Genomic DNA, 27672 nt, shown 5'->3' with positions numbered 1-27672 from the left:
AGCAATAAATGCTTGGCTGAGGAGATGGTGTGAAGAAGAGGGGTTTCAATTCATGAGGAACTGGACAACGTTCTGGGGCAAGAACAAGCTCTACAGGAGAGATGGATTACACCTGAGCACGGCGGGAACTAGACTACTAGCAAGCAACATCAAGAGAGGAATAGAGCAAGCTTTAAACTGAGAGGAAGGGGAAAGCCGACAGTCAACCAGATGTTGATGATTAGGAAAACAGTATCCCAAAAGGATACTGAGTGGGGAAAGTGCAGGGAAGACACCAACAACGTCAAACAAGCAATGGAATACCAGCAGAGCCAGACAAATCAGGAAAGGGATAGGAGGAATCTACTACATGGGGAAGTCAACAAGGGGCAGGAAGAAGAAAATGAATGTAATGAAGAAACACACCACGCCCCACAGGAGGAAGACAAGAGAGACAATAAACAAAAGTCTGCAGAACAAGAAGGGGACGGAAAGGAAAATGGATCGCAAGGGAAACCAACAAGAAAACAAATCCATCGAGACTTAAACTGTATGTACACTAATGCAAGAAGCCTGACGAACAAAATGGGGGAACTAGAAACCAGGGCCAAAGATGAGAACCTAGACATCATAGCAATCACGGAAACATGGTGGAACGAGGACAACAAATGGGACACAGCACTACCAGGGTACAAGCTCTACCGAAGAGACAGGACACATCAGAAAGGAGGAGAAATAGCACTTTATGTAACGGATACAATTCAATCGATCGGAGTGGACACACCAACAATTAATGACCAACTGGAATCAATATGGGTTAAAATACCAGGAAGAAAGGGAACCGAGATAAAGATGGGGCTGTACTACCGCCCGCCCGGACAAACAGAAGCAATAGATGAAGAACTGAGAGCTGAGTTGAGGCGAGAATGTAAAAAACGCAAACACCATAGTTATGGGAGATTTCAACTACCCAGGGATAGACTGGAGCCATGGAGTTTCCAATTGTTCAAAGGAATTGGAGTTCCTAGAGGCTGTAGGGGACTGTTACTTGGAACAGCTCATCAAAGAACCAACGAGAGGGGCAGCTATTCTGGATTTAATCCTTAATGGGCTGAGAGGACCTGCCCAAGAAGTGGAAGTAGCGGGACCTTTAGGGAACAGTGACCACAACACGATCCAATTCAAAGTGGAACTAAGTATGCCAAAGGGGAGGAGAACCACTGTAACAACGTTCAACTTCAAGAAAGGGAACTATGATGCCATGAGACACATGGTAAAGAGAAAACTCAAGAACAGCACCAGAAAGGCACTGACGGTGGACCAAGCCTGGACCCTTTTTAAGGACACTGAACGAGGCGCAAAGCCGATATATACCCAGATTTAGAAAAGGGGGCAGAAAGAATCAAGCAAAGGACCCAGCATGGTTAACAAGAGAAGTTAAGAAGGTGGTAGGAGATAAGAAAAAATCCTTCAGGACATGGAAAAAGGATAAAACTGAGGAAAATTGGAAAAAGCACAGGAAGCACCAAAAAGAATGCCACCGCGTAGTCAGAACAGCAAAGAGAGAATATGAAGAGAAACTTGCAAAGGAGGCACGGAACTTTAAACCTTTCTTTCGATATGTGAAAGGGAAACAGCCGGCGAGGGAGGAAGTGGGACCCCTGGATGAGGGGGATAGGAAAGGAGTGGTAAAGGAGGAAAAGGAAGTGGCGGACAGATTAAACACGTTCTTCTCGTCGGTCTTCACAAAAGAGGACACATCCAATGTTCCGGAACCAGAAAAATTCTTCAAGGGGGACCAAGAGGAAAAATTATCGTGCATGGAGGTAAGCCTGGAAGACGTACTCAAACAGATAGATAGGCTAAAAACTGACAAATCGCCAGGCCCGGACGGAATTCACCCAAGAATACTAAGAGAACTTAGAAATGAAATAGCAGAGTTACTGCAGCAGATTTGTAACCTATCCCTGAAAACAGGGGTAATACCGGAAGACTGGAGGATAGCAAATGTTACACCTATCTTCAAGAAAGGAACCAGAGGCGACCCGGGGAATTATAGACCGGTCAGCTTGACCTCAGTTCCGGGGAAGATGGCCGAATCATTGATCAAGAACAGTATCAGTGAGCACATAGAAAAAAATAAGCTGATGAGAACAAGCCAGCATGGTTTCTGTACTGGAAGATCCTGCCAAACAAACCTACTGCACTTCTTCGAGGGGATAAGCGGACATTGGACAAAGGTGACCCCATAGATATAGTATACCTAGACTTCCAGAAAGCCTTCGACAAGGTACCTCATGAGCGCCTTCTAAGGAAACTGTGGAACCACAGGGTGGAAGGGGACATACACAGATGGATCAAAAACTGGTTGGCAAACAGGAAACAGAGGGTAGGAGTAAAGGGACACTATTCTGACTGGAAAGGGGTCACAAGTGGCGTCCCACAAGGGTCAGTGCTGGGACCGCTGCTATTCAATATATTTATTAATGACTTGGAAACAGGGACAGAGTGTGAAGTTATAAAATTTGCGGATGACACAAAACTCTCCGGTAAGGTTAGATCTGTAGAGGAATGTAAAAAACTCCAAAGGGATCTGGACAAACTGAGTGAGTGGGCAGATAAATGGCAGATGAGTTTTAATGTGGAGAAATGTAAAGTTATGCACATAGGGAAAGGGAACCTGATGTACAACTACACGATGGGGGGGGATGACATTGGGAAAAGGCAACCTAGAAAAGGACTTGGGGGTTTTGGTGGATAAAACAATGAAACCGGCAGCACAATGCGCAGCGGCCTCAAAAAAGGCGAACAGAATGTTGGGCATTATCAAAAAAGGTATCACTACCAGAACCATATTTATTTATTTATTCATTCAATTTTTTAGCCTGTCCTCCCAAAGTAGCCCAGAACGGGTTACCAAGTACATCCATAATAATCCAGACAGAACAAAGGTGATATAATTGACATAAATTACAATATAGACATGACAATAATTTACAAAATAGACATGACAATAAAATATATGCACTAAGTAGCATCTAAGAACATAAGAAGTGCCTCTGCTAGGTCAGACCAGAAGTCCAACGTGCCCAGCAGCGACCCAACAGGTCCAGGACATGTGTAGTATTCCTCTATCTATACCCCTCTATCCCCTTTTCCTTCTGAAAATTATCCAATCCCTTCTTGAACCCTAATACCATACTCTGTCCTATCACGCCCTCTGGAAGTGCATTCCAGGTGTCCACCACCCGTTGAGTGAAGAAAAACTTCCTAGCATTGGTTTTGAATCTGTCCCCTTTCAACTTTTCTGAATGCCCTCTCGTTCTTGTAGTTTTCGAAAGTTTGAAGAATCTGTCCCTCTCTACTTTCTCTATGCCCTTCATGATCATGTAAATCTCTATCATATCCCCTCTAAGTCTCCTCTTCTCTAGGGAAAAGAGACCCAGTTTCTCCAATCTCTCAGCGTATGAAAGGTTTTCCATCCATTTTATCAGACGCGTCGCTCTCCTCTGAACCCTCTCGTGTATCGCCATATCCTTCTTAGGTACGGCGACCAATATTGGACGCAGTACTCCAGATTCGGACACAGTACTCCGGATGCAGATCTGGTGAGATTAGGTGGCGTAGGTGTGTTGACTGAGTGGCATTTCTGGGTGAATGACTTTAAGGCGCTGGGTTAGTAAAGAGGAAGGTTTTCACGGCCTTCCTGAATGTCCAGAGTCCATCTAGTGATCTGACAGATGGGGGGATGGTGCGCCAAAGTTTGGGTATGAAATGTGAGTAGGAGCGTTTGTGGGATGTTTCAGTTTTGAGGGAGCAGCCAGGAGGTATGGTCAGTCGTTTTTCTCCTTGGGACCTCAGTGGTCACTTTGGGAAGTAAATTTGTAGTTTAGTTTTCATGTAGTATGGAATTGTTTCATGGAAGGTTTAGAAAGCGAGGACCAGTGCCTTGAAGGTGCAGCAGGGGTAACATGGTTGCGGATGGCTAGTTTTTTCAGAAGGCGGATTGCAGCATTTTGAATCCTTTGGAGGTGGGAGAGAGTTTTGGTAGGCAGGCCCACTAGTAGAGTGTTACAATAGTACAAAAGCATAGAGTAGTTGGGCAAATTCGAGTTCTGAGAAGTATGCACGTATGGTTTTTAGCTGGTGGAGGTAGTAGGAGGATGATACTAGTTTGGATACGTGATCTGTCATTGATAAGTTGGAGTCAAGAGTTACTCCTAGGCTGTGGACTTTGTCTTTGGGTGTAAGGGTATTTGTGGCCCAGGAAAAGGACTGACGGGGGTATATGCATATATTCCACAGCGAAATTAGGAAGGGTATGAAAAAATGTCTCATAATTCTTTTGGCTGCTGGTTGTTAGTTTCATGAAAGTTGAAAGAACTGCTCCCTTCCCACTCATGATTTTCCTAAACCAGTAGTTCTCGACCAATGTGTCAAGCAAAATTTGACAGACACAAGTTCTTGTTTTTCTTTAACAAGCATGTGTGCCCTCAGAAGAAGAACAGCCAATAAGTAAGTACTTGAAATGCCTATCCACTAACCCAATTATTAGCGCCACTGCCAGCTCCAACTGGAAATGTTGTAGGACTGATGCTTCTCCTCCCTGTCCTGCATTTACCTGTGCCAGGGTCAGGAATGCTGCAATCAGTACTGCCAGCCTGATCCAATAATATGGTCAATTCTTCTAGCAACACCGGGGAAAATGAGTTGAAAAACACCTCTTTCCATTACACTTACTCCAGATCAGTCCAGAATGCATGGGTTACGTCCATCCACCAGTGGATGGAAACAGATGGAAAAATGCATAGCTGACCCGGAACCTTGAAGAAGTTGAGAAACACTGCTCTAGAACTTTTGCATGCTTTGGAATGAACTGAAGGAGGCAGTAGACTCCTGGGAGAAGGAGGAGGTTTCAAAAGTTGTGATTGATAATTTTCTGCCGTATGCTCGCAAGAATTGACAGAGTACCCTGGAAAAGATATTATCAAGTTACAACCTAATCTCTTATATCAGTTTTCAGTAGGAACTCTTTTCTTTATCTCTCCAGACCCCAAAAGTTCATTTCAGTACAATTTGTGATCTGCATTGGCCACCATTCGAAACAGGAGACTCAGCTAGATTAATGTGACCATATGTCCCGTTTTGAATGGAACCGTCCCTTTTACAGATCCCCTGTCCCATTGTCCCCACGCACATCTTCGGGATGCCAAAATATCCCGCTTTCAGAGACAGCATCCCAAAGCTGTGTGTGGGGACAATGGGACAGGTGATTGCGGAGAATGGGCTCTCTCCCTCCTTCACCGCCAGCTGCCGCAACAACCGCAGGAAAGGCATGTCCAGGCGCTGGCCCTGAAGCCTTCTCCTCGATGTCAATTCTGACGTCAGAGAGGAAGTTCCGGGCTAGCCAGGCAGCGATTGGCTGGTCCGGAAATTCCTCTCCGATGTCAGAATTGACGTTGGGGAGAAGGCTTCTGGGCCGGTGCCTGGACATGCCTTTCCTGCGGTTGTTGATGCGGCAGTGGCAAACAGGAAGCAGCAGCGGAACGGGTGAGGGGAGAAGAAGATTTGGTGGTAGGCCAGGCTTCGGAGGGAGGCAGACAGACAGGCAGGCTGGCTTCGGTGTGGCAGGGAGGGAGGGATAAAGGCTGGAAGGCAATGAGGGGGGACATAGGAAAGATGGAGAGAGGAAGGATGGGGAGAAAGAGGCAGAGAAAGGGGGGAGGGGTTGTAAGCTGAAAAAATACTAGAAAAGAAAGGCCTGGACCAAAGGAGAAAGACAGGAGGCAGATGCAGGATTATGGGAGGTTCAGACAGAGGGGGAGAGACCCTGAGGAAGAACAGAGAGATGCAAGATCATAGCAGAGGAGGGAGAGAGAGGGAGACCTGGAACAAAGGTACAAAGGAGAACTGACACTGGATCTGGGAAGGGTAACAGAGGGAAAAGAGAGAAAGACCTGGACCCAAAGGGGATGAGGCTGGATTGTGAAAGAAATGTTGGATACGAAAGAAAGAAAGAAATAAAGAAATATTGGATGCACAGTCAGAAGGAAGTGCAACCAGAGACTCATGAAATCACCAGACAAAAAGGTAGGAAAAATGATTTTATTTTCAATTTAGTGATCAAAATGTGTCAGTTTTGAGAATTTATATCTGCTGTCTATATTTTGCACTATATTTATCTATTTTTCTATAGTTACTGAGGTGACAGTGCATATTTTAAAGTCGTCTGCCTTGACATCTTTGAAAACCTCCCAAAACTCATAAATGATAATTAACATTTTCTCTGCGTACAGTGTACTTTGTGTTTTTAAAAAAAAATTATGGTTACCATTATTAATTAAGATATTGTGTGTACATGAAAAATGAATTGAAGAAATTGATGGTGGGGCTGGGGCAGGGCTAGGGTGGGATTGGGGGCAGGGCTAGGGCAGGATTGGTGGCAGGTCTGAAAATTAATAGATGTCCCGCTTTGATGAAAAAAATAAATGGTCACATTAAGCTAGACGGACCATTGGTATAACTTAGTATGTTTTTAAAAATAATCCTTAATTTCTACAAAACCTGGGGGAGAAGATTTACTAAAGATGCTACCACACTAAATAGGTTTCTTTGCAACAACAACATAAATGAAAAAGGAATGTGTAAATAACACATATTAGTGTCCTTTAATGAATAAAGCTAGTTGTAAATTTATGCCTAAGACAATGGAAAGTGATTTGCCCAAGCCCACAAGGAACATCAGTAGGATCTGAACCACGGATTTGCTGGTTTCTCTCTCACTTCTCTAACCACAAAGGGCTCCTTTTACTAAGCTGTGATAGTGGTTTTAGCGCACGCTAGATGCTAATGCCAGCATTGAGCTGGCGTTAGTTCTAGCTGCGTAGCGTGGTTTTAGCGCACGCTAATATTCTGCGCACGCTACAAACGCTATCACAGCTTAGTAAAAGAGGGGGTAAGTTACTCCTCCACTCTAATGTTGCAAAATATGTCGTAATACATTAAAAATGAGCTTAGAGTCTTCCTAATAGCCTGGGCTTTATTAGTTCTTTTGCTTTTCAACCTAAACAACTTTTCAAGTATTTTGCATCTCTTTGTGCTTTGATTTACTGTAGGCAGAAAAAAGGAGGTAAAATGGAATCCAAAATTAGCAAGGAGTCAGATGTGGAGAGAGCAAAAGCTAATGCTGCCCTCTGGGAAGCCCGACTGGATATGACAGAACTTTCACGTGTGGAGTATCGGGAAGCTTGTTTCAGGCTAGCCAGAAACAATGAGGACTTAACAAAACATCAGTTTCAGATGGAGAAAGACATTGTTGATGTCATAGGCTTCCTGAAGAAACAGGACATGGGAAAAGATGAATTGGTATGTAGAGAAGGACTTGGGGTTGATAAAGATATGAGTTCAAATTTAATTGTGATACTGAAAGATTTTAATTATGCTGTTGCATCGGGCACATTATGTGACAAATTCTATAAATGGCGTCCTGATTGTAGGCGGTGGTAGGTGTCCTACCACTGTCTAACCAGCCTATCGGGACAAATGTTTTGGTTGTTTGTTTTTTTTTAATACCCCGAGGCAGGTAACCTACATTGTAGGCGCTTTCGCAAGCCCAGGGAGATGCATAGAACCGCCTAAGCTCGCCCAAGGCTAGGCATGGACTTGCCTGGAAGTGGCCTTAGCGGAGCTTAGTTGGCCCTAGGTGTCTCCCTAGGGCCGCGATAGGCACCTGAAATGTAGGCTAGCAATTCGCTGGTTGTTATGCCTCCTGCAGCCTTACCCTGGTCCTAACTGGGCTATAAAATATGTTGTATGTAATTAAGTGTTGTTTTAGGACCTTCCTGTTATTAAAAAGCAATGAAGAAATTGGAAAGCTCTGAGGTTTCCATTAAAAGAGTTCTAGCTCTTAGGAAAAATTACAAAGCCTACAGCGCACGGAAAATGGGAGCACGCAGTTAAGAGTGCGCATGCGCGGCTTAGGCTTTTATTATATTAGATGTAATTTACCTTGTTTAAACAACATCTGATAACAATTGTTGGACGTACTTATTTAGTTTCTTTTACCTCAGTTGTTATTTTTTTTTAAGTTGCATTTTTAAGTTGCAATAAATAAATACAAATTTTTATCCCCCTTTATACAAAGCTGCGCTAGTGACTGCTGTTACGGTAATCACTCCAATGTCTATAGGGAATTAATGGACGTCAGAGTGTTTGCCTCGCGTCGTCGTAAAAGGGGGATAAATGTTTAATCTCTGTGTTGGTGTGAATTGAAGTGAAACCTATTGAAACATCCAGTGGCGTACCTAGGGTATGTGGCACCCGGGGCCCATCATTTTTTGACACCCCCCCCATGTAAAAAAATATTTTTTGTAATGACCATGAAACGGAATAAATGGTCAGAATAGAAACAGGCAGTGAAAATTTTTTTTTTATTGAACCTCATATATTACATTACATTACAAGCAGCGCTGTTACAAACATATTCTGAAGGTCAATGCTAAGGTTAACAAAGTTTCCTTCCTTGGACCAGAAGGAGATACTGACAAACCACTGGAAGAGATCCCAAAACAACTACCCAGGAACAACACCCAAAGACCCACTCAGTGTGTGAACCAGTTGAGTGGAGTGGACTAATTAGGGGGTGGAAATGGGCCCGAAGTTTGCTCAGCAGAATTTCCCAGACCACCTCTTCCTCTCAACACATTGACACGCTGCCACCACCACCACCATTAGGAACATCTCACCGGGTAGGCCAGCAATGCTTATAAACTTTATAAAACACATTATTATATTTTCTTATAAAGCACATATTTTTACTGAACTCTCTGACATCCTCAGCCTTGCCATTCACAAAAATAGAAGGAAGAAAAGTTCCCATTTCCTGCTGTCTCATGTCCCCGGCCTATACAATATTTTTCTTCTGCAGACCCTTCAAAAGTCTGACCAAATCCTCGTTTCACTTGCATTATAAAGTACTGAGGATGCCATCTCTCCCCAATCCCAGGTCCTAAAATCTAAGACAGTAACCATTATTCCAAACATAACATAACATAAATTATGTCTGAATTGTCATGACATCAGAAGTACATATGGAGTAGTTGCAGGTGATGCTTGGGACAGTTCTGATTGTGTTAATTCGGTTTTATGTGTTTTTTGAATAGAAGGGTTTTTATTTCTTTTTTGAAGGTTTTGTAGTCTGTGGTCAAGGTCAATAGGTTGTAGAGTTGGGGGTCAAGTGTTGCAGCTCGAATGACTAGGAGGTTGTCGAACAGGTTTTTTCTTTTGACGTTTTTGGTTGGAGGGTGTGTGAATGATACGTGAGTTCTCCTATGTCTGGTTGAGGTGGATTGAATTAGCTGAAGAAATTAGTTACCCCCCATTCCACACACATTAATTCTCTTCCATTTTTGTTCCCATTATAAAAAAACACTGATAAGTTCCCAGAAAAAAAATACATTAAAATAAGAAGTGAAAACAAAGGCCCTTATAGATGAGAACATCCTATATAATAAAAGGCTAACTCGCGCATGCGCATTCCTATTTGCGTGTTCCGTGCGCTGTAGGTCTGTGGCCTAAGGAGTGCGCATGCGCGCTAATACGTCACCAGCCTATCGCCTCCACAAGCCGGACCGCAGCCAGACGACGTTCTCTGTTTCTCCTGCCGCCGCCGCCGCCGCCGATCTCCGTTTCTCCTTTGCCGCCCACCCCCTTCTTTTCCCGCGGGCCCGAATGGCGATTCCAGCAGCGTGTTCATCAGTCTCCACACGCTGCTTCGGGCCCTTCTACTGCCCTGATTTGCTCTGCCGCGTCTCTGATGATGTCATCAGGGACGTGCCAGAGTAAATCAGGGCAGTAGAAGGGCCCGAAGCAGCGTGTGGAGACTGATGCAAGCGCTGCTGGAATCACCACCTTTGTAGTCCGGCCCGCGGGAAGGGAAAGGGGGGGGGTAGAGGAAACGCTAATGCTGCTGCACAGGGAACTGGTGGGGGGGAGGGAAATGGAGGGGAAGGGAATGCTGCTTTGGACGGACAGACAGACAGAGAGAGGAAGGGAAACACAAAGAAAATAAGAAATACACAGGGGCAGGTGCTCAGGGAATTGGTGTGGGGGGAGGGAAATGGAGGGGGATGGAATGCTGCTTTGGACAGACAGAAAGAGGAAGGGAAACACAAAGAAAATAAGAAAGACACAGGGGCAGGTGCACAGGGAACTGTTGTGGGGGGAGGGAAATGGAGGGGGATGGAATGCTGCTTTGGACAGACAGACAGAGGGAGGAAGGGAGACAGAAAGGAAAGAAGAAAGACACAGAGTCAGGGAGATACACAGAAAGACAGACAGGCAAAGGAGGCCAGGGACAGAGACAGACAGAAAGGACAGCGGGAGCCGCGTCAGGAGGGGTGCGGGATGCGGCAGTGGGAACTTTTCCAATGGGTGCAACTGGGCAGCTGTCGGGAACCTTTGATCAGGGGCAGAGCAAGGTAAGAGTATCATAGGGATAAGAAGGAGGAGGGAGGATAAAAAAGGAAGGGATGCCTACTGCTGGACAGGGGGAGAAGGAAAGAGATGCTGATGGACAGGGGAGGTGAAGAAAAAGGAACGGAGGACTAATGTTGGACAGAGGGAGAAGGAAAGAGGTGCTGCTGGACAGGGGGGAGGTAAAACAAAGGGAGAAGGGCTGCTGCTGCATAAGGAGAGCAGTGAAGGGGTGGTGGTGGACACAGTGGAGGTAAAAGGAAGGGAAAATGGACAGGGGGAGCAGGCAAGGGGTGGTGATGGACAGCCAAGGAAAAATAAAGGCAGAAAGAAAGAAAGCGGCTAAGGAGAGAGAGAGAAAAAAAGACAGACACACACACATATGTTCTAGCACCCGTTAATGTAACGGGCTTAAAGACTAGTAACATAAGAATAGCCTAACTGGGTCAGACCAATGGTCCATCATGCCCAGTAGCCCATTCTCATGGTAGCCAATCCAGGTCACTAATACCTAGTCAAAATCCAAAGAATAGCAACATTCCATGCTACCGATCCAGGGCAAGCAGACACTTCCCCCTTGTCTTAATAACAGACTATGGACTTTTCCTCCGGGAATTTGTTCAAATCTTTCTTAAAATCAGCTACACTATCTGCTTTTACCATAACTTCTGGCCACTTCATTTTTAAATTTAGATCTTTCCTTCCAAACAGAGACCTTGCTAGATGTCAAATACAGCACAAGGTAACTTCACATGGACTTAGCTGTGCAGGAATGTTTTTTTCTTTCGATCACTACATAGCCTAATGCCACACAAGCAGCGCTGTTACAAACATATTCTGAAGGACAATGCTAAGGTTAACAAAGTTTCCTTCCTTCAACCACAAGGAGATACTGACAAACTACTGGAAGAGATCCCAAAACAACTACCCAGGCACAACACCCAAAGACCCACTCAGTGTGTGAACCAGTTGAGTGGAGTGGACTAACTGGGGGGTGAAATGGGCCTGGAGTTTGCTCAGCAGAATTTCCCTGACCACCTCTTCCTCTCAACACATTGACACGCTGCCTCCACCACTAGGAACACCTCACCGGGTAGGCCAGCAATGCTTATAAATTTTATAAAACACATTATTATATTTTCTTATAAAGCACATATTTTAACTGAACTCTGACATCCTCAGCCTTTCCATTCACAAAAATAGAAGGAAGAAAAGTTCCCATTTCCTGCTGTCTCATGTCCCCGGCCTATACAATATTTTTCTTCTGCAGACCCTTCAAAAGTCTGACCAAATCCTCATTTCACTTGCATTATAAAGTACTGAGGATGCCATCTCTCCCCAATCCCAAGTCCTAAAGTCTACGACAGTATCACAAACTAGTGCTGCCAGATTCAGCCTATTGAATTGGTTTATCGATTCGATTTTAATGCCCAATTGGGTGTTTGTTTTTTTTCAAACATCCTGGTGGGTTTATTTTATAGCTTTTTCACCCCCCTTTGGCTTCTCCTAACCACACTGGTGCTGTGGTGTAAATAAAATAAAGAAACAAAAAGGACTTTTCCTCTCTCTGTTAAATCCTAGCTCACGTTTGCGGTCTAACACCAGCTCTGGCAGGATACACATTTCAAATCTGACATATTGTAATCAGAAAATAAAATTAGTTTTTCTACCTTTTGTTGTCTAGTTATTTTTCAAATCTTGTTGGTCCAAGGCTCTGGTTTTCTTCTGATAACTTGCTTGCCAGGGTCTCCTTCTTCCTTCTTTCTGCATGCTAAACATCCATCTGCCATCTCTGTCCTCCCCGTTTCCCTTCCCTCCCTCGGATGTCTGGCATCTTTCCTTTTTTTTGTCTCCCTCCACAGATCCACCTTTTCTTAACTACCCTTTCATCCAGCATCTCTACCTCCTTCCCCACCACCCCAGGGACCACCATCTCTCTCTTTTCCCAACTACCCTCCTAACCAGTATCTCTATTCCCCCCGTCCACAACATCCCTTGTGTCCAACTTTCGTCCCTTTCTGTTCCTACCCTCCCTAAAACCCATGGACCATCATCTCTCTCCCTCTCCTCTATTTTCATACCCATTATTTCTTCCCACCCAAAGTCCGGCATATGCACGTCTCTTTGAACCCATCCCCCTTCCCTCCGTGTACTTCTGCACCAGGGCCCCCTCCCCTGAAGGCCTGTCCCCCCCTTAAAGGTCTGCATCCCACCCCTGAAGGCCTCTCCCCCCTTTAAGGCCTGCACCCCCCGAATGCCTGTCCCCCTCACCTTGAAGACCTGCACCCCCTCTCGAAGGCCTGTCCCCCCCTTGAAGGCCTGTACCTCCTCTTGAAGGCCTGCACCCCCTCTCGAAGGCCTGCACCCCCCTCGAAGGCCTGCACCTCCCCTTGAAGGCCTGCAACCCCCCTCGAAGGTCTGTCCCCCCATTGAAGACCTGCACCCCCTCTTGAAGGCCTGCACCTCCTCTTGAAGGCCTGCACCCCCTCTCGAAGGACTGCACCCCCCTCGAAGGCCTGCACCTCCCCTTGAAGGCCTGCACCCCCCCTTGAAGGCCTGCACCCCCCTCGAAGGCCTGCACCCCCCTCTTGAAGGCCTTCCCCCCCTTGAAGGCCTGCACCCCCTCTCGAAGGCCTGTCCCCCCCCTCGAAGGCCTGTCCCCCCCTCGAAGGCCTGTCCCCCCCTTGAAGGCCTGCATCCCCGCATTGAAGGCCTGCACCCCCCTCGAAGGCCTGTCCCCCCCTTTGAAGGCCTGCACCTCCCCTTGAAGGCCTGCACCCCCTCTCGAAGGTCTGTCCCCCCCATTGAAGGCCTGCACTCCCCTCTTGAAGACCTGTTCCCCCCTTGAAGGCCTGCACCCCCCTTGAAGGCCTGCACCCCCTCTCGAAGGCCTGCACCTCCCCTTGAAGGCCTGCACCCCCCCTCGAAGGTTTGTCCCCCCATTGAAGGCCTGCCCCCCTTGAAGGCCTGCACCCCCTCTCGAAGGCCTGCACCCCCTCTCGAAGGCCTGTCCCCCCTCTTGAAGGCCTGCATCCCCGCATTGAAGGCCTGCACCCCCCTCGAAGGCCTGTCCCCCCCTTTGAAGGCCTGCACCTCCCCTTGAAGGCCTGCACCCCCCCTCGAAGGTCTGTCCCCCCCCATTGAAGGCCTGCACTCCCCTCTTGAAGACCTGTTCCCCCCTTGAAGGCCTGCACCCCCCTTGAAGGCCTGCACCCCCCTCTTGAAGGCCTGCACCCCCTCTCGAAGGCCTGCACCTCCCCTTGAAGGCCTGCACCCCCCCCTCGAAGGTCTGTCCCCCCATTGAAGGCCTGCCCCCCTTGAAGGCCTGCACCCCCTCTCGAAGGCCTGTCCCCCCCTCGAAGGCCGGTCCCCCCCTCGAAGGCCTGTCCCCCCCCCTTGAAGGCCTGCACCCCCTCTCGAAGGCCTGCACCCCCTCTCGAAGGCCTGCACCCCCCCTCGAAGGTCTGTCCCCCCATTGAAGGCCTGCCCCCCCTTGAAGGCCTGCACCCCCTCTCGAAGGCCTGTCCCCCCCTCGAAGGCCTGTCCCCCCTCTTGAAGGCCTGTCCCCCCTCTTGAAGGCCTGCACCCCCCTCGAAGGCCTGTCCCCCCCTTGAAGGCCTGCACCTCCCCTTGAAGGCCTGCACCCCCCCTCGAAGGTCTGTCCCCCCCATTGAAGGCCTGCATTCCCCTCTTGAAGGCCTGTCCCCCCCTTGAAGGCCTGCACCCCCCTTGAAGGCTTGCACCCCCCTCTTGAAGGCCTGCACCCCCTCTCGAAGGCCTGCACCCTCCTTGAAGGCCTGCACCCCCCTCGAAGGCCTGTCCTCCCCCTTGAAGGCCTGCACCCCCTCTTGAAGGCCTGCACCCCCTCTCGAAGGCCTGTCCCCCCCTTGAAGGCCTGCACCCCCCCTCGAAGGCCTGTCCCCCCCCTTGAAGGCCTGCACCCTCCCCCGAAGGCCTGCCTGCCCCCCCCTTGAAGGCCTGCCTGCCTGTCCCTTCCTTTAAAGCCTGTCCCCCTGGAGGCCTGTCTCCTTCCCCCCCCCAAGGCCGGCCTGCCTGCCCGCCCGCCCCACCCTGAAGGCATGTACCCCCCCCCCCCGTAGGACCACTCGCCCTCCCACCACCTCGAAGGACCGCTCATCCGCCCAGCTTGCCTGCACCATTTACCTGAAGCAGCCTGCAGCAAGATCGCGATTCCAGCGATCTTTGTGCTGCTTTGGCTCTGTTTCCTCTGCCGCGGTCCCGCCCCTCCTCTGACGTCAGAGGAGGGCGGGTCCGTGGCGAAGGAAACAGCCGAAGCAGTGCAAAGATCGCTGGGATCGCGATCTTGCTGCAGGCTGCTTCAGGTAAATGGTGCGGGGAGGAATCCAGATGCGAGACGTCGGGGCTGAACCAGACGCAGGGTGGGGGGGGGGGGAGAACCGGACCGGGAGCACCCCCTCAGGGCTTGGCACCCAGGGTGGACCGCCCCCCACGCCCCTTCCTTGGTACGCCACTGGAAACATCTGACCATGATTATAACATTTCATACATTTAATTGTAATAATTAAATTTTAATGTATTGGCATCACATCACCACTAGGGATTTTACACTTGTCCAACTAACTAACAACATCAGCAGTAGGCCTCTGTTGACTGAAAAGAAATATGCCAGGCTCATTTATACCTTAGCATAAATATATGAGAAATTGTTAGATGCCATGTGAAAATGACATGTCTCTCTTCCAAAACTGTTTTTTTAAACTTTTTTTCAATTCTTTTTAAAAATCTTGTTAAGATTGAGAAGCTACAGCAACAGATGACAATCCAGAAGAAAAATTCAGAAGGGGAAAAGGAAAGGCTGGTGAGTTTTAAGTACTGTACAGAACAAAGTACTTTAGGGGCCATTTTTCTAAAGCTTAGTGCATGTGAACAGACATTAACGAACACAAAATGCTGCATGTCCTCATTTATACCTGTTTCAAGTTTCAAGTTTAATAAAAATTTGATTTGATTGCAAAATCGTAATTCAATGCGATTTACAAATAATGATAAAATTGGGGTAAAAAGAAAAACACATTAATCAAACCAGATGGTTAAAACAACTTTAGACCAACCAAACACAGAAGGTAAAAAATAAAGAGTTAAATACAATTTATAAACAAATAAAAAGGGCAGGGTGATGAAACAATAGGATGGGGAAAAGGTTACCTGCTCAATTTTCACCTATCAGCATTGCTAGAACTCTGACACGCATCCTGAATATATAAAATTTGCATTTAGTACGTCTGTAAAAGGGCCTTTTAGTTTGCTATTGAATTAAATATATCGGCTTTCTAAGGCTTCCACTATTAGAGGGCAATTTTTTTAAGGCTTTCACTAAAACAAATTGTGTTTTTACCTAGATAAATGGCCTAGCTGAAAGCTGTCCTTAAAATGCTTAAAATGTTTTCCAGAAAATAAGACCTAGCATGATTTTCGGGGTAGGTCTTAATATAAGCCCTAGTTCGATTGACTCCCCACAGCCCCTCCCAAATGCCCCCAACATTGGGGTCATTTTGAGGACTCTTCTCTGCTCTACGTGCTAAAGGTTAAACAAGTTCCTGCTCCTGATGAAGTTACAAAACGGAGCTCTGTTGGGCAGCTGATTCTGAATTGTTATTTTTACAATTTATTTTGTGAACAGTGAAAAAGAAAATTGAATGAAAATAGGACCAAGAGGGGAGAATTTGAAAATAAGTGTTTGTTCACTTTTTCACATTAATTTTCAAATTATTTACTATTATGTATGGGGCAAACTCGTTTAGGCTTCATTTTGCATAATCAATATATGAGTTGTCTGCCCGCGGAGTTTACTGCAAGGTTTGATCTGGTGCAGTCTCCCCCAGTACTGAGGTCCTCCTCTTTTCTCTTAATTTTGTACATTTTTTTTTTTTAGAGAATTTTGTACAATATTCCCCCTCTTCTTAAATATAGTGTTTGGGTTTATTAGCCTTCTCACTTTCCTAGAGAGTGTGGCGCAGTGATTAAAGCTACAGCCTCAGCACCCTGAGGTTGTGGGTTCAAACCCATGCTGCTCCTTGTGACCCTGGGCGAGTCACTTAATCCCTCCATTGCCCCAGGTACATTAGATAGATTGTGAGCCCACCAGGACAGACAGGGAAAAATGCATGAGTAGCTGAATAAATTAATGTAAACCGTTCTGAGCTCCCCTGGGAGAATGGTATAGAAAATTGAATAAATAAAAAAATATATATACAGCATACTGTATATATACACACTTTTACCAAATATTTTGTGGAACTTTGATATAGCTTTGCCATCAAGTGACCCTCCTTCACTCACTATCACTATCACTATGACTGGCTTGAACATAAGAACATAAGAACATAAGAATTGCCATCTCCGGATCAGACCCATGGTCCATCGAGTCCGGCGATCCGCACACGCGGAGGCCCAGTCAGGTATACACCTGATTGTTCTAATCACCCATATCCCTCTATGCCTCTCATAAGGAGATGTGCATCTAATTTGCCTTTGAATCCTAGCACAGTGGATTCCTTAATAACCTCCTGTGGAAGAGCATTCCATGCGTCCACCACTCGCTGCGTAAAGCAGAACTTCCTGACATTTGTCCTGGACTTGTCACCCCTTAGCTTCAAACCATGTCCTCTTGTCCGTGTCACATTGGACAATGTAAATAATTTGTTTTTCTGCTCTATTTTATCGATGTCTTTCAGTATTTTGAACGTCTCTATCATGTCCCCTCGCAGCCTCCTCTTCTCAAGGGAGAACAATCCTAGTTTCTTGAGTCGTTCCTCATATTCCAATTTCTCCATACCTCTTATTAGTTTCGTTGCTCGTCTCTGCACCCTCTCCAGCAGTTTTATATCCTTCTTTAGGTTGGGAGACCAATGTTGTACACAGTATTCCAAGTGTGGTCTGACCATTGCTCTATAAAGCGGCATTATGACTTTCTCCGATCTACTTGTGATTCCTTTCTTTGAAACCAATAGACTCGCTTTAAACATTCAAAAATCAAATCTTATGTTCTTTCCCTGGAAAGACGGCGAAACACTTTCTTCTGTTATAACTATTAAAGGCATTTCGTTAAAAATGACTAATAATACAAAAATTCTTGGCGTTACCTTTGACAATAAATTGTCCTTTCATGATCATATAAGTCAAGTCGTAAGATCCACTTTTTATAGACTTCGTCAGATCCGATCGATATCTAAATTTTTATGTTCAAAATCGTTGAATATCTTAATTCATTCACTTGTAATGTCTAAATTAGACTACTGTAATGTTCTATTTACAGGTCTGTCACAGAAAGAAATTAAACGATTACAAATAATCCAGAACTCCGCAATTAAATTAATCTTTAAGGCTAAAAAATTCGATCATGTCACACCCCTGCTTAAGAAAGCACACTGGCTCCCAGTAGTACATAGAATAGTATTTAAACAATGTTTACTCATTTTTAAAGCTTTAGAACACAAAACTCCTGCCTTTATATTTAGACTTTTAATACCCTATACTTCTTCTAGATCTCTTAGATCTCAAGATCAGCAACTTTTAGCTATTCCCTCACTAAAAGTTATCAACACAAGGCGTAACACTATCTTTTCCATAACAGCTCCTCAATCTTGGAACAATCTTCCACTGTACATAAGACAGGAAAAAAACTTAACAAAATTTAAGTCAGAACTTAAAAGTTTTCTATATATTGACGCCTTTAATAACTGATCTTTCTTTTTTCTCTCCGCATCCATAATTCAAAAGGTCAATTGTCTTTGTCCCCATTCCTATTGTTTTTCCCCTGAATTTAATTAAATATTTTAAATTTGAATTAGTGATTGTTTTATCGAATGTAACCATTAAATATCTTTCCTTTTGTTTCACTATAACCTATTTAAACTACCTTTAAATGTAACGTTATTTGTGTTATGTGTATTTTAGATAATTGTTTGTTTAATTTAATAATTACAAGTGTGTCACCAACCATTTTATTTGTACATCGCCTTGAATTTTGAATTGGCGATAAATCAAAAATACTTAATAAACTTGGAATAAAAACTTGGAAACATGATGGTTCTTCTAGGTCACATGGGCATATACAGTTCATGTGACTCCTTTTGCCAGACTTCACCTATGGATAACCGCCAAGGTAAGATCTCAACACATAACAAGGCGGAGTACAACCACCAGGCACATATAGCTAGTTAATTAACTTTTAGACTGTCTATAACTTTCTATAACTAGCTATTAACTTTTAGACTATCTTTTAAACTTCCTATCAAACTTTCATACCAGGCAGACCCTTCTAACTAGCCAACAAGCAGACAGACCTCTCAAATTAACAACAGGCAGACCTCACCAGTCACTCTGTCCTTCTAACTTTCAAACCATTTAACAGGCAGAACTTTCTAACTAACTACCTCTATCCTTCAAACTTTCACACTAACAATTAACTGACTACCTCTATCCTTCAAACTTTCACACTATCTGACAGGCAGACTTTCAAACCATCTAACAGACAGACTTTTCTAGCTAACTAACGAACAGGCGGACATAACTAACAAATATCTAACTAACAAAAAAAAAAACCACTTGAAAATGGCAGGAAGAACTAGAAGCAACAAGACTACAATCAAGACAGGCAGTCCAGTCACCAAAGGGATCCAGGGAGTGGCCACGGTCCACATGCAGACGGAGGGAGAGCCAGGACGGAGGACAGAGGTCTCTGTACAGACCGAGGCCATCCCCAAGCAGATGACTACAGTCTCCACACAGAGAGAAGAGATGGATCAGCTAGATGGGCCTTGCAAGGGACGAGTATCTACTATCAAGTATCTACTATCAAGAACACCGAGGAGGACTGAACGGTAAAGAAGCGACAAACACAGAAGGTAAGGAAGAGACAGACGCCAAGGGAACAAACCCACACATACAATCAAGGTGAGGTAGAGCGGAGACAGCACACACAAAAGACACAGCAAGGCAAGCAACATAAGGAAGCAGCAGGCAAGGAACACAAGCACACACGAGGGAAGCAAGAAATGGAAGCCCAAGGAAGTCAGAAGGTGAGCTTTCCGGTCTTCTGTATCGGCTGCAATATGTATGACTACCTCCCTTCGGGGATCCAGGCATACATTTGCAATCGATGCATGGAGATGGATAGCTTGAAATGTCAGGTAAGACTATTGGAAGGAACAGTGATGGAACTCGAAGACAGAATCCGAGCACAGGAGAAGATTCTAGTGGAGTACAGCCCAAACGACGAGGTCAAGGAACTAGAAATGTTCATAGAGGAAGCTCATCAGCACCACGTAGAGATCCCAGGGCTGGAAAACTGTACTCAAGAAACCCATGTGAGGAGAGAAGACACCCATGCAAACACAGAAGAAACCGAAGACGAGGTAGGAGACAACCGCACACCAGGAGGAATAGTGAGAGCACAGGAAGACATCCCCCCACCCAAAGAACAGGAAACAATTTCAAGAGTATCAGTGGAGGAAGAAGACTGGCCCTACTCCAAGGACGTGGACCTACGCCCCCCAAGGAACTCCCGAATAAAGAAGATGGGGATCATCGTAGGCGACTCCATTATACGACATGTGGACAGCCACACCGCAGGAGGAAGAGAGGACAGAGTCGTCACCTGTCTGCCTGGAGCAAGAGTGAAGGATGTGACCAACAGGATCTCCAGGATCATAGATGGCGCAGGGGGAGAGGACACCGCTGTGCTTATCCACGTGGGAACAAATGATGTGAGCGGGCGGAAGTATGACAGGGAAGAGCTGAAGGGCCAGCTCCGCTCACTCGGAAGACAACTGAAGATCAGGGAGGTGAGGGTGGCCTTCTCTGAGATCCTCCCAGTACCAAGAGCGGATGGAAAGAGACAAGGGGAATTGCAAGTAATCAACGCCTGGATGAGACGATGGTGCGAAGAAGAAGGCTTCGACTTCGTGCGCAACTGGACGGCGTTCTGGGGAAAAAGCAAGTACTACAGAAGGGACAGACTACACCTCAACAAGGAAGGAGCACGAGTTTTGGCAGGCAACATGAAGAAGGCAATCGAGAAGGCTTTAAACTGAAAGATAGGGGAAAGCCGACAGTCGACCACCGGTCGATGGCACGGATAGCAGGATGCCCCGACGAAGAAGCCAAGGACTACTACTCCTACACAAGAGAAGACGACCCCACAGCCAATAAGGGAGAAAAAGCAGAAAGGGACAACTCAGACACAGGAGAGGACGACCACACAGCAAACAAGGGTGATAACACAGGAGCAGTAAAGGATACCGTATTTGAAACTATAGGGACGGCCAAGAGTAGAAGGTCCAAAAAGGTAACACAAAGGGAATTTAGATGTATGTATACGAATGCTAGAAGTCTAGGTAACAAAATGGGGGAACTAGAGACAATAGCGAGACATGACATATTGGATATCATTGGCATAACAGAAACATGGTGGAATGAAGAAAACAAATGGGACACAGTACTACAGGGATACAAACTGTATAGAAGAGATCGAGTAGGGCAGAAAGGTGGAGGTATTGCTCTATATGTTAAGGAGGGAATAGATTCTGTTGAAATGGTTACAACAGAAATGAAAGAGAAGCTTGAGTCACTCTGGATCAAAATTCCTGGTCAATATGGTGCAGATACGAAAATTGGCCTTTACTATCGTCCCCCAGGACAGGCGGAGGAAACTGACTCAGAAATGATGGAGGAAATCAAACAAGAATGCAAGACGGGCAATGTAATTATATTGGGAGACTTCAATTTCCCAGGGATAGACTGGAAACTAGCAACCTCCAACTGCGGCAAGGAGGCCAAGTTCCTGGAGGTGCTAGGGGATTGCTTCCTGGAACAAATGGTAAAAGAGCCGACAAGAGGCAACGCCACCTTGGACTTGGTCCTAAATGGCCTCACGGGACCGATAACAGAAGTGGAAGTCGTGGTTCCACTGGGAACGAGTGATCACAATGTAATCAACTTTAAACTTGACATCGGGAAAGGGAAACATGCCAAAACCTTAACCACCACCTTAAACTTTAAAAAGGGTAAATACGATCGCATGAGGGCCATGGTAGAAAAACGACTAGAGAAGATGGTGGACAAACTTGAAACGGTAGATCAGGCATGGTCCCTACTGAAAAATACTATCACAGAAGCACAAGATCTCTACATTCCGAGGATTTCCAAAGATCGGAGAACAAAGAGCAAAAGAGAACCGGCATGGCTTACCATACAGGTGAAGGAAGCCATAAAAGAAAAGAAGGACTCTTTCAAAAAATGGAAATGCATAAAGACAACCGAAGCCTGGAACAAACATAAAGATGATCAGAAGAAATGTCACAAGGCGGTGAGGGATGCCAAACAGGATTATGAGGAAAAAATAGCCCAGGAGGCCAAAAACTTCAAGCCCTTCTTTAGATACGTGAAAGGGAAAAAACCTGCAAAAGAGGCAGTGGGACCCCTGGACGACCAGGGAAGAAAAGGGTACATCAAGGAAGATAAACAAATCGCAGACAAACTAAATTCCTTCTTTGCGTCTGTCTTTACGAAGGAAGACACCTCAACAATACCTGAAGCAGAGAAAGTGTTTCCAGGAGAAATAGAGAACAGCCTCACCACAGTTGAAGTGGACTTAGACCAGATATACTATCAGATCGACAAACTTAAAAGTGACAAATCCCCTGGACCGGATGGAATTCACCCGAGAGTCTTAAAGGAATTGAAGGTTGAAATCGGAGAGTTATTGCACAAACTTGCAAACCTGACAATCAGAACTGGACAGATACCGGACGACTGGAGGATAGCGAACGTCACGCCAATTTTCAAAAAAGGATCGAGAGGGGAACCGGGCAACTATAGGCCTGTGAGTCTTACGTCGGTCCCCGGCAAGATGGTTGAAGCACTGATCAAGGATAGCATAGTCCGGCACTTGGACGCACACGACTTGATGAAACCCAGTCAACATGGATTCAGGAAAGGGAAATCATGTTTGACGAATTTACTCCAATTTTTTGAGACCGTAAACGAGCAAATTGATAGTGGGAAGCCTGTGGACATAATATACTTGGACTTCCAGAAAGCGTTCGACAAAGTTCCACACGAAAGACTTCTCAGGAAACTACAAAGCCATGGCATAGAGGGAGATATACAAAGATGGATAGGCAAATGGCTGGAAAACCGAAAGCAGAGAGTGGGCATAAATGGGAAGTTCTCCGACTGGGAGAAAGTGACTAGTGGTGTACCCCAGGGCTCGGTACTTGGGCCGATACTTTTTAATATTTATATCAATGACCTGGAGGAAGGAACATCCAGTGAGATCATCAAGTTTGCAGACGATACAAAACTATGCCGGGAAATCAGATCGCAGGAGGATAGAGAGAAACTCCAGAGCGACTTGTGTCGGTTAGAAACATGGGCGGAGGAGACGTCTCTCTCTTCCAACTGCTGCCTGCCCTGCTTCAGCCAACCCAGCCGACGCTGATCTTACTGCTGGGCCGGGCGTGCGAGCTTGCTCCGCCCCCCAGCCCCTGCCGGGAAACTTTAAAGTAGGCAGCTCGAGCAGAGAACACATTTAGCAGCCGTTGCTGCTTAGGGACAGCCCTCGCGACCCTAAACCATCCCGGAGACGTCTCTCTCTTCCAACTGCTGCCTGCCCTGCTTCAGCCAACCCAGCCGACGCTGATCTTACTGCTGGGCCGGGCGTGCGAGCTTGCTCCGCCCCCCAGCCCCTGCCGGGAAACTTTAAAGTAGGCAGCTCGAGCAGAGAACACATTTAGCAGCCGTTGCTGCTTAGGGACAGCCCTCGCGACCCTAAACCATCCCGGAGACGTCTCTCTCTTCCAACTGCTGCCTGCCCTGCTTCAGCCAACCCAGCCGACGCTGATCTTACTGCTGGGCCGGGCGTGCGAGCTTGCTCCGCCCCCCAGCCCCTGCCGGGAAACTTTAAAGTAGGCAGCTCGAGCAGAGAACACATTTAGCAGCCGTTGCTGCTTAGGGACAGCCCTCGCGACCCTAAACCATCCCGGAGACGTCTCTCTCTTCCAACTGCTGCCTGCCCTGCTTCAGCCAACCCAGCCGACGCTGATCTTACTGCTGGGCCGGGCGTGCGAGCTTGCTCCGCCCCCCAGCCCCTGCCGGGAAACTTTAAAGTAGGCAGCTCGAGCAGAGAACACATTTAGCAGCCGTTGCTGCTTAGGGACAGCCCTCGCGACCCTAAACCATCCCGGAGACGTCTCTCTCTTCCAACTGCTGCCTGCCCTGCTTCAGCCAACCCAGCCGACGCTGATCTTACTGCTGGGCCGGGCGTGCGAGCTTGCTCCGCCCCCCAGCCCCTGCCGGGAAACTTTAAAGTAGGCAGCTCAACGGCGCAGCCGTTCGGCGCGCCGGCTAAGGCGCACGGCAAAGGCGCGTGCGCCTTAGCTCGCGCCTTTGCGAAGCGACTGAGTGAAGCTCAAACAGTCCAACTTATAATTCAAACGCAATAACTGATTCTTTAAGACTTCACAACAAACGCGGAAATCCTCATATATACAGCAAACTAACCGCCTCAATCTAGATCAACATCATTAAGAAACGCGGCTTGATTACCGCGGGAACCACAAACATGAAATAACTACTCCTCTTCACCCACACTCGAAACTGATTATAAAGTGCTTATTTTTGGGGGAAAAAATAAAATAAAATAAAAAACACAAAACTTCGCTATTTTGCCAAAACATAACTTCATGAGTCACTATGTCGCCTTCAAAATCGACAAAAAACGAAACTGTTCCACCTGTGACGATCGGAGGGAAGAAACAGAAATCTGATCTGAACACGCCAGAGAAAATGGCGTCCAAGAACGATGAGGCTTCATTAGACTTGCTCTTGAAAGAAATAAGATCAAATCGGAGCATAATTCAAGAACAGGTTGATGAAATCAAACTCTTAAGGGGTGAGATTGAGGCAATTAATTCCCAATTTGTGGATGCCCGACACCGTTTGGACGTCCTAGAGGAAAAAAACATCTGTAATATCTTCACTACAAGAAACGGTAATTAAACATGACAAACTGATCACTACTCTACAAAGAGACTATGAAGATCTTTCTAATCGAAACAGAAGATCCAACTTAAGAATTATTGGGCTACCCGAATCATCGGAGGGCTCTGATATGGTTGCCTTTCTTTCTACTTTCCTGCCTGCTACCCTGGGTCTCGTCTTCTCACCTCCACTGGAAATAGAGCATGCTCACCGCGTGCCGTCTCATCTCTCTGCACATGCATCTTCTCCCAGGCCTATTGTGGCTAAACTCCTCAGATTTCAACACACATTACAGATCCTCACAACAGCTGCAAAATCTAAATCTCAACTCCTCCACCAAGGTAGGAAGTTCTTTATAGTTCCAGACCTGGCCAAATCCACGGCCTTGAAGAGAAAAGCATTTCTTTCCCATCGACAAGAACTTAAAGACATAGGAGCCAAATATGGTCTTATGTACCCAGCAAGGATGAAAGTGACCTACAACAACCACACATCTTCATATACTGACCCTAATGACTTAGTTGCATTTCTGGAATCTTTAAAAGTGCACTGACATGAATTGATGCAAACAAACTTACTGGTTTCTCAGTTATATTGCAAATATTAATAAGCACACCAATTTTCAATTTATTGATATAGTATGGGTGTGGGGTTCTTTGCTAGCTTTCCTATATGTGTTATATCTTTGTACTCACAGGAGCACCCATAAAAATTTTAAACTCTATGTATGAGAATGTGATCCTTTGCGATGACATTTTTTACTCTTTTTCTTCTACCTTCACGCTCTTTCTTTTACTTTCTGACAGGAGTGTCTTCCTCAAACATTCTCTTTACTATATACACACATTGAACATGTGTAAAATATACTGCAATATATCAAGATATTTAAAAGATTATGGCTGACTTGCATATTTTTTCTTTTAATGTAAATGGACTAAATCATCCCATTAAAAGGAAAAAGATAACCAACTATATTTTTAATAAGCACCCTGATGTGGTTTTTTTACAAGAGACTCACCTACCTCTCGCTGCTGCCTTAAAATTCCAATTAAAGGGATACTCCTCTCACTTTTATTCTCCTGCGACCCAACGTAAGAAAAATGGAGTTTCAATATTTTTTCATGATAAACTCTCTCCTGTAATACACTCTTCTACGACGGATAAAGATGGAAGATGGTGCTTGGTGCACGCTGCGTTGCACTCAGTAAACTTTGTGTTCCTAAACATATATGCTCCAGTCCTAGATCACCCAGAATTTTTTCAAGATCTTCAGATGGCGTTAGTAGAATACAGTTCTTACTCTTTAATACTTGGAGGCGATTTCAATCAAATTCAAGATATTTATATTGATAGATCATCTTCTTGCAAACCCTCCAAATCCAAGTCATTCACAGCCTTACACGCCCTAAAAGATGCCTTCTCCCTTGCAGATCCATGGCGTTTGTTTAATCCAAAAGGTAGAGAATACTCTCACTATTCACCACCTCATAATACCTACTCAAGAATAGACTTCTTTCTTATATCCTCCTCTCTCATTCAAGACCTTGCAAACAATGTTATTCACCCAATTTCTCTTACAGATCATGCGGCCACCTCCCTACACTTACTTATCTCTGCCCCTCGCAAAGAATCTTCTTCTTGGAGACTAAACAATGCTTTACTCTTAGACTCAGAAATAGCTGACAAAATTCAATCTTTCACTGCTGAATTCTTCGAATTTAACTCCAAAGATCCAGAAATTTGCCCATCCATTGTCTGGGAGGCTTATAAAGTCTCCCTTAGGGGTGAACTTATCAATCTTGCCTCTTGGAAAAAGAAACAATCCATGAAAAAAGAGAAAGAATTAGAATCTTCTATCAAAGAGTTAGAACTACAACATATGTCTACCCACTTACATGATCCATCCATTTTTCAACGTATACAAAATCTTAAATACGAATTTAACACTTTAGTCTCCAGTACGGCTAGACGAGATATTTTTATCTCAACCTCTGGACATTATATGGGAGACAACCTTATGGGACGCCCTTTGGCTAGATATCTTAAAACTAAATCCAAACGTCTTCATATCACAGCCATTCAAAACCCATTGGGGCATATGGTTAAAACCCGGTCTCTGATCTCTTCTCAGTTTGAAAACTTCTATACTACTTTATATAAATCTGAATTTTCTGCTTCAGAATCGGAGATAGACTCTTTTCTTGCTTCTCTGATTCATCCGACCTTATCGGACTCTGTGAAACTAAAACTGGACTCTCCCATTACTGTATCTGAAATAGAAGCCGCAATATCATCTATACCTACCGGCAAAGCCCCAGGTCCTGACGGGTTTACCAATGAATTTTTTAAACAGTTTCGCAATCTCCTGGCTCCTCATCTTCTTTCTTACTATGAATTTCTCCACTCTGATCCAGACAAACAATTCAACTTCACTGAGGCCACTATAGTAGTTATTCCCAAACCTGAGAGAGACCCTACCTTGGTTAAAAATTTTCGCCCCATTTCTCTTCTTAATTTAGATTACAAGATCATGGCAAAACTTCTTGCACTGAGACTCAACAAAGTGATCCCCTCTCTTATTCACAAAGATCAAACGGGGTTTATTAAACAAAGGTTTATAGGAGACAATATACGCCTTTTTCATCATATTAATGCCCATGCTAAAACACTCTCAGATCCAGTAATCGGCTTGGCCATAGATGCCGAAAAGGCCTTTGACCGAGTTGAATGGCCTTTTCTATTCCAAATTTTAAAGAGGTACAACTTTGGCCCGTTTTATACAAACTGGATTAAAACCTTATATCATCAACCCACAGCTCGCATTTTAATTAATAACTCCCTCTCCAATAAATTCTCCCTACATAGAGGTACTCGCCAGGGCTGCCCTCTGTCGCCGCTGCTATTTAACTTAGCGTTGGAACCTCTCCTCTCTGCTATCCGACAATGCCCAACAATAACAGGAATTGAAACTACTTATTGTCATATCAAATTAGCAGCATACGCTGATGATGTCCTTCTCTTTATCCGAGATCCTGTTGCTTCCCTTCCCTCACTCGTTAATATTGTCTCTCATTACTCCAAGCTCTCTGGATACTTAGTTAACTGGGAAAAATCAGAAATTTTCCCTCTTAATGATCTCATTTACCCCTCAGACCTCGCCCAATTTCCCTTCACGTGGTCACACGGAGCTGTAAA

General features: G+C 45.5%; 1 protein-coding gene across 3 annotated transcripts in view; it reads left to right on the top strand.

Moving 5' to 3' along the window:
* Nucleotides 1-27672, top strand: part of BBOF1 (basal body orientation factor 1) — a 312268-nt gene that overhangs the window by 23512 nt on the left and 261084 nt on the right. For 2 of the 3 annotated variants that reach the window (XM_033952957.1, XM_033952955.1), the window contains exons 2-3: nucleotides 7095-7344; nucleotides 15227-15292. In XM_033952957.1, the coding sequence (XP_033808848.1) occupies nucleotides 7095-7344; nucleotides 15227-15292 (316 nt within the window). Of the gene's footprint in view, nucleotides 1-6015; nucleotides 6070-7094; nucleotides 7345-15226; nucleotides 15293-27672 lie in introns of those variants that run through there. The other variant, XM_033952956.1, reaches the window with a different exon arrangement.

This window comes from Geotrypetes seraphini, chromosome 7, assembly GCF_902459505.1.
Source record: "Geotrypetes seraphini chromosome 7, aGeoSer1.1, whole genome shotgun sequence".
Taxonomy (NCBI): Eukaryota; Metazoa; Chordata; class Amphibia; order Gymnophiona; family Dermophiidae; genus Geotrypetes; species Geotrypetes seraphini.
This window is presented reverse-complemented; position numbering and strand designations above follow the sequence as displayed.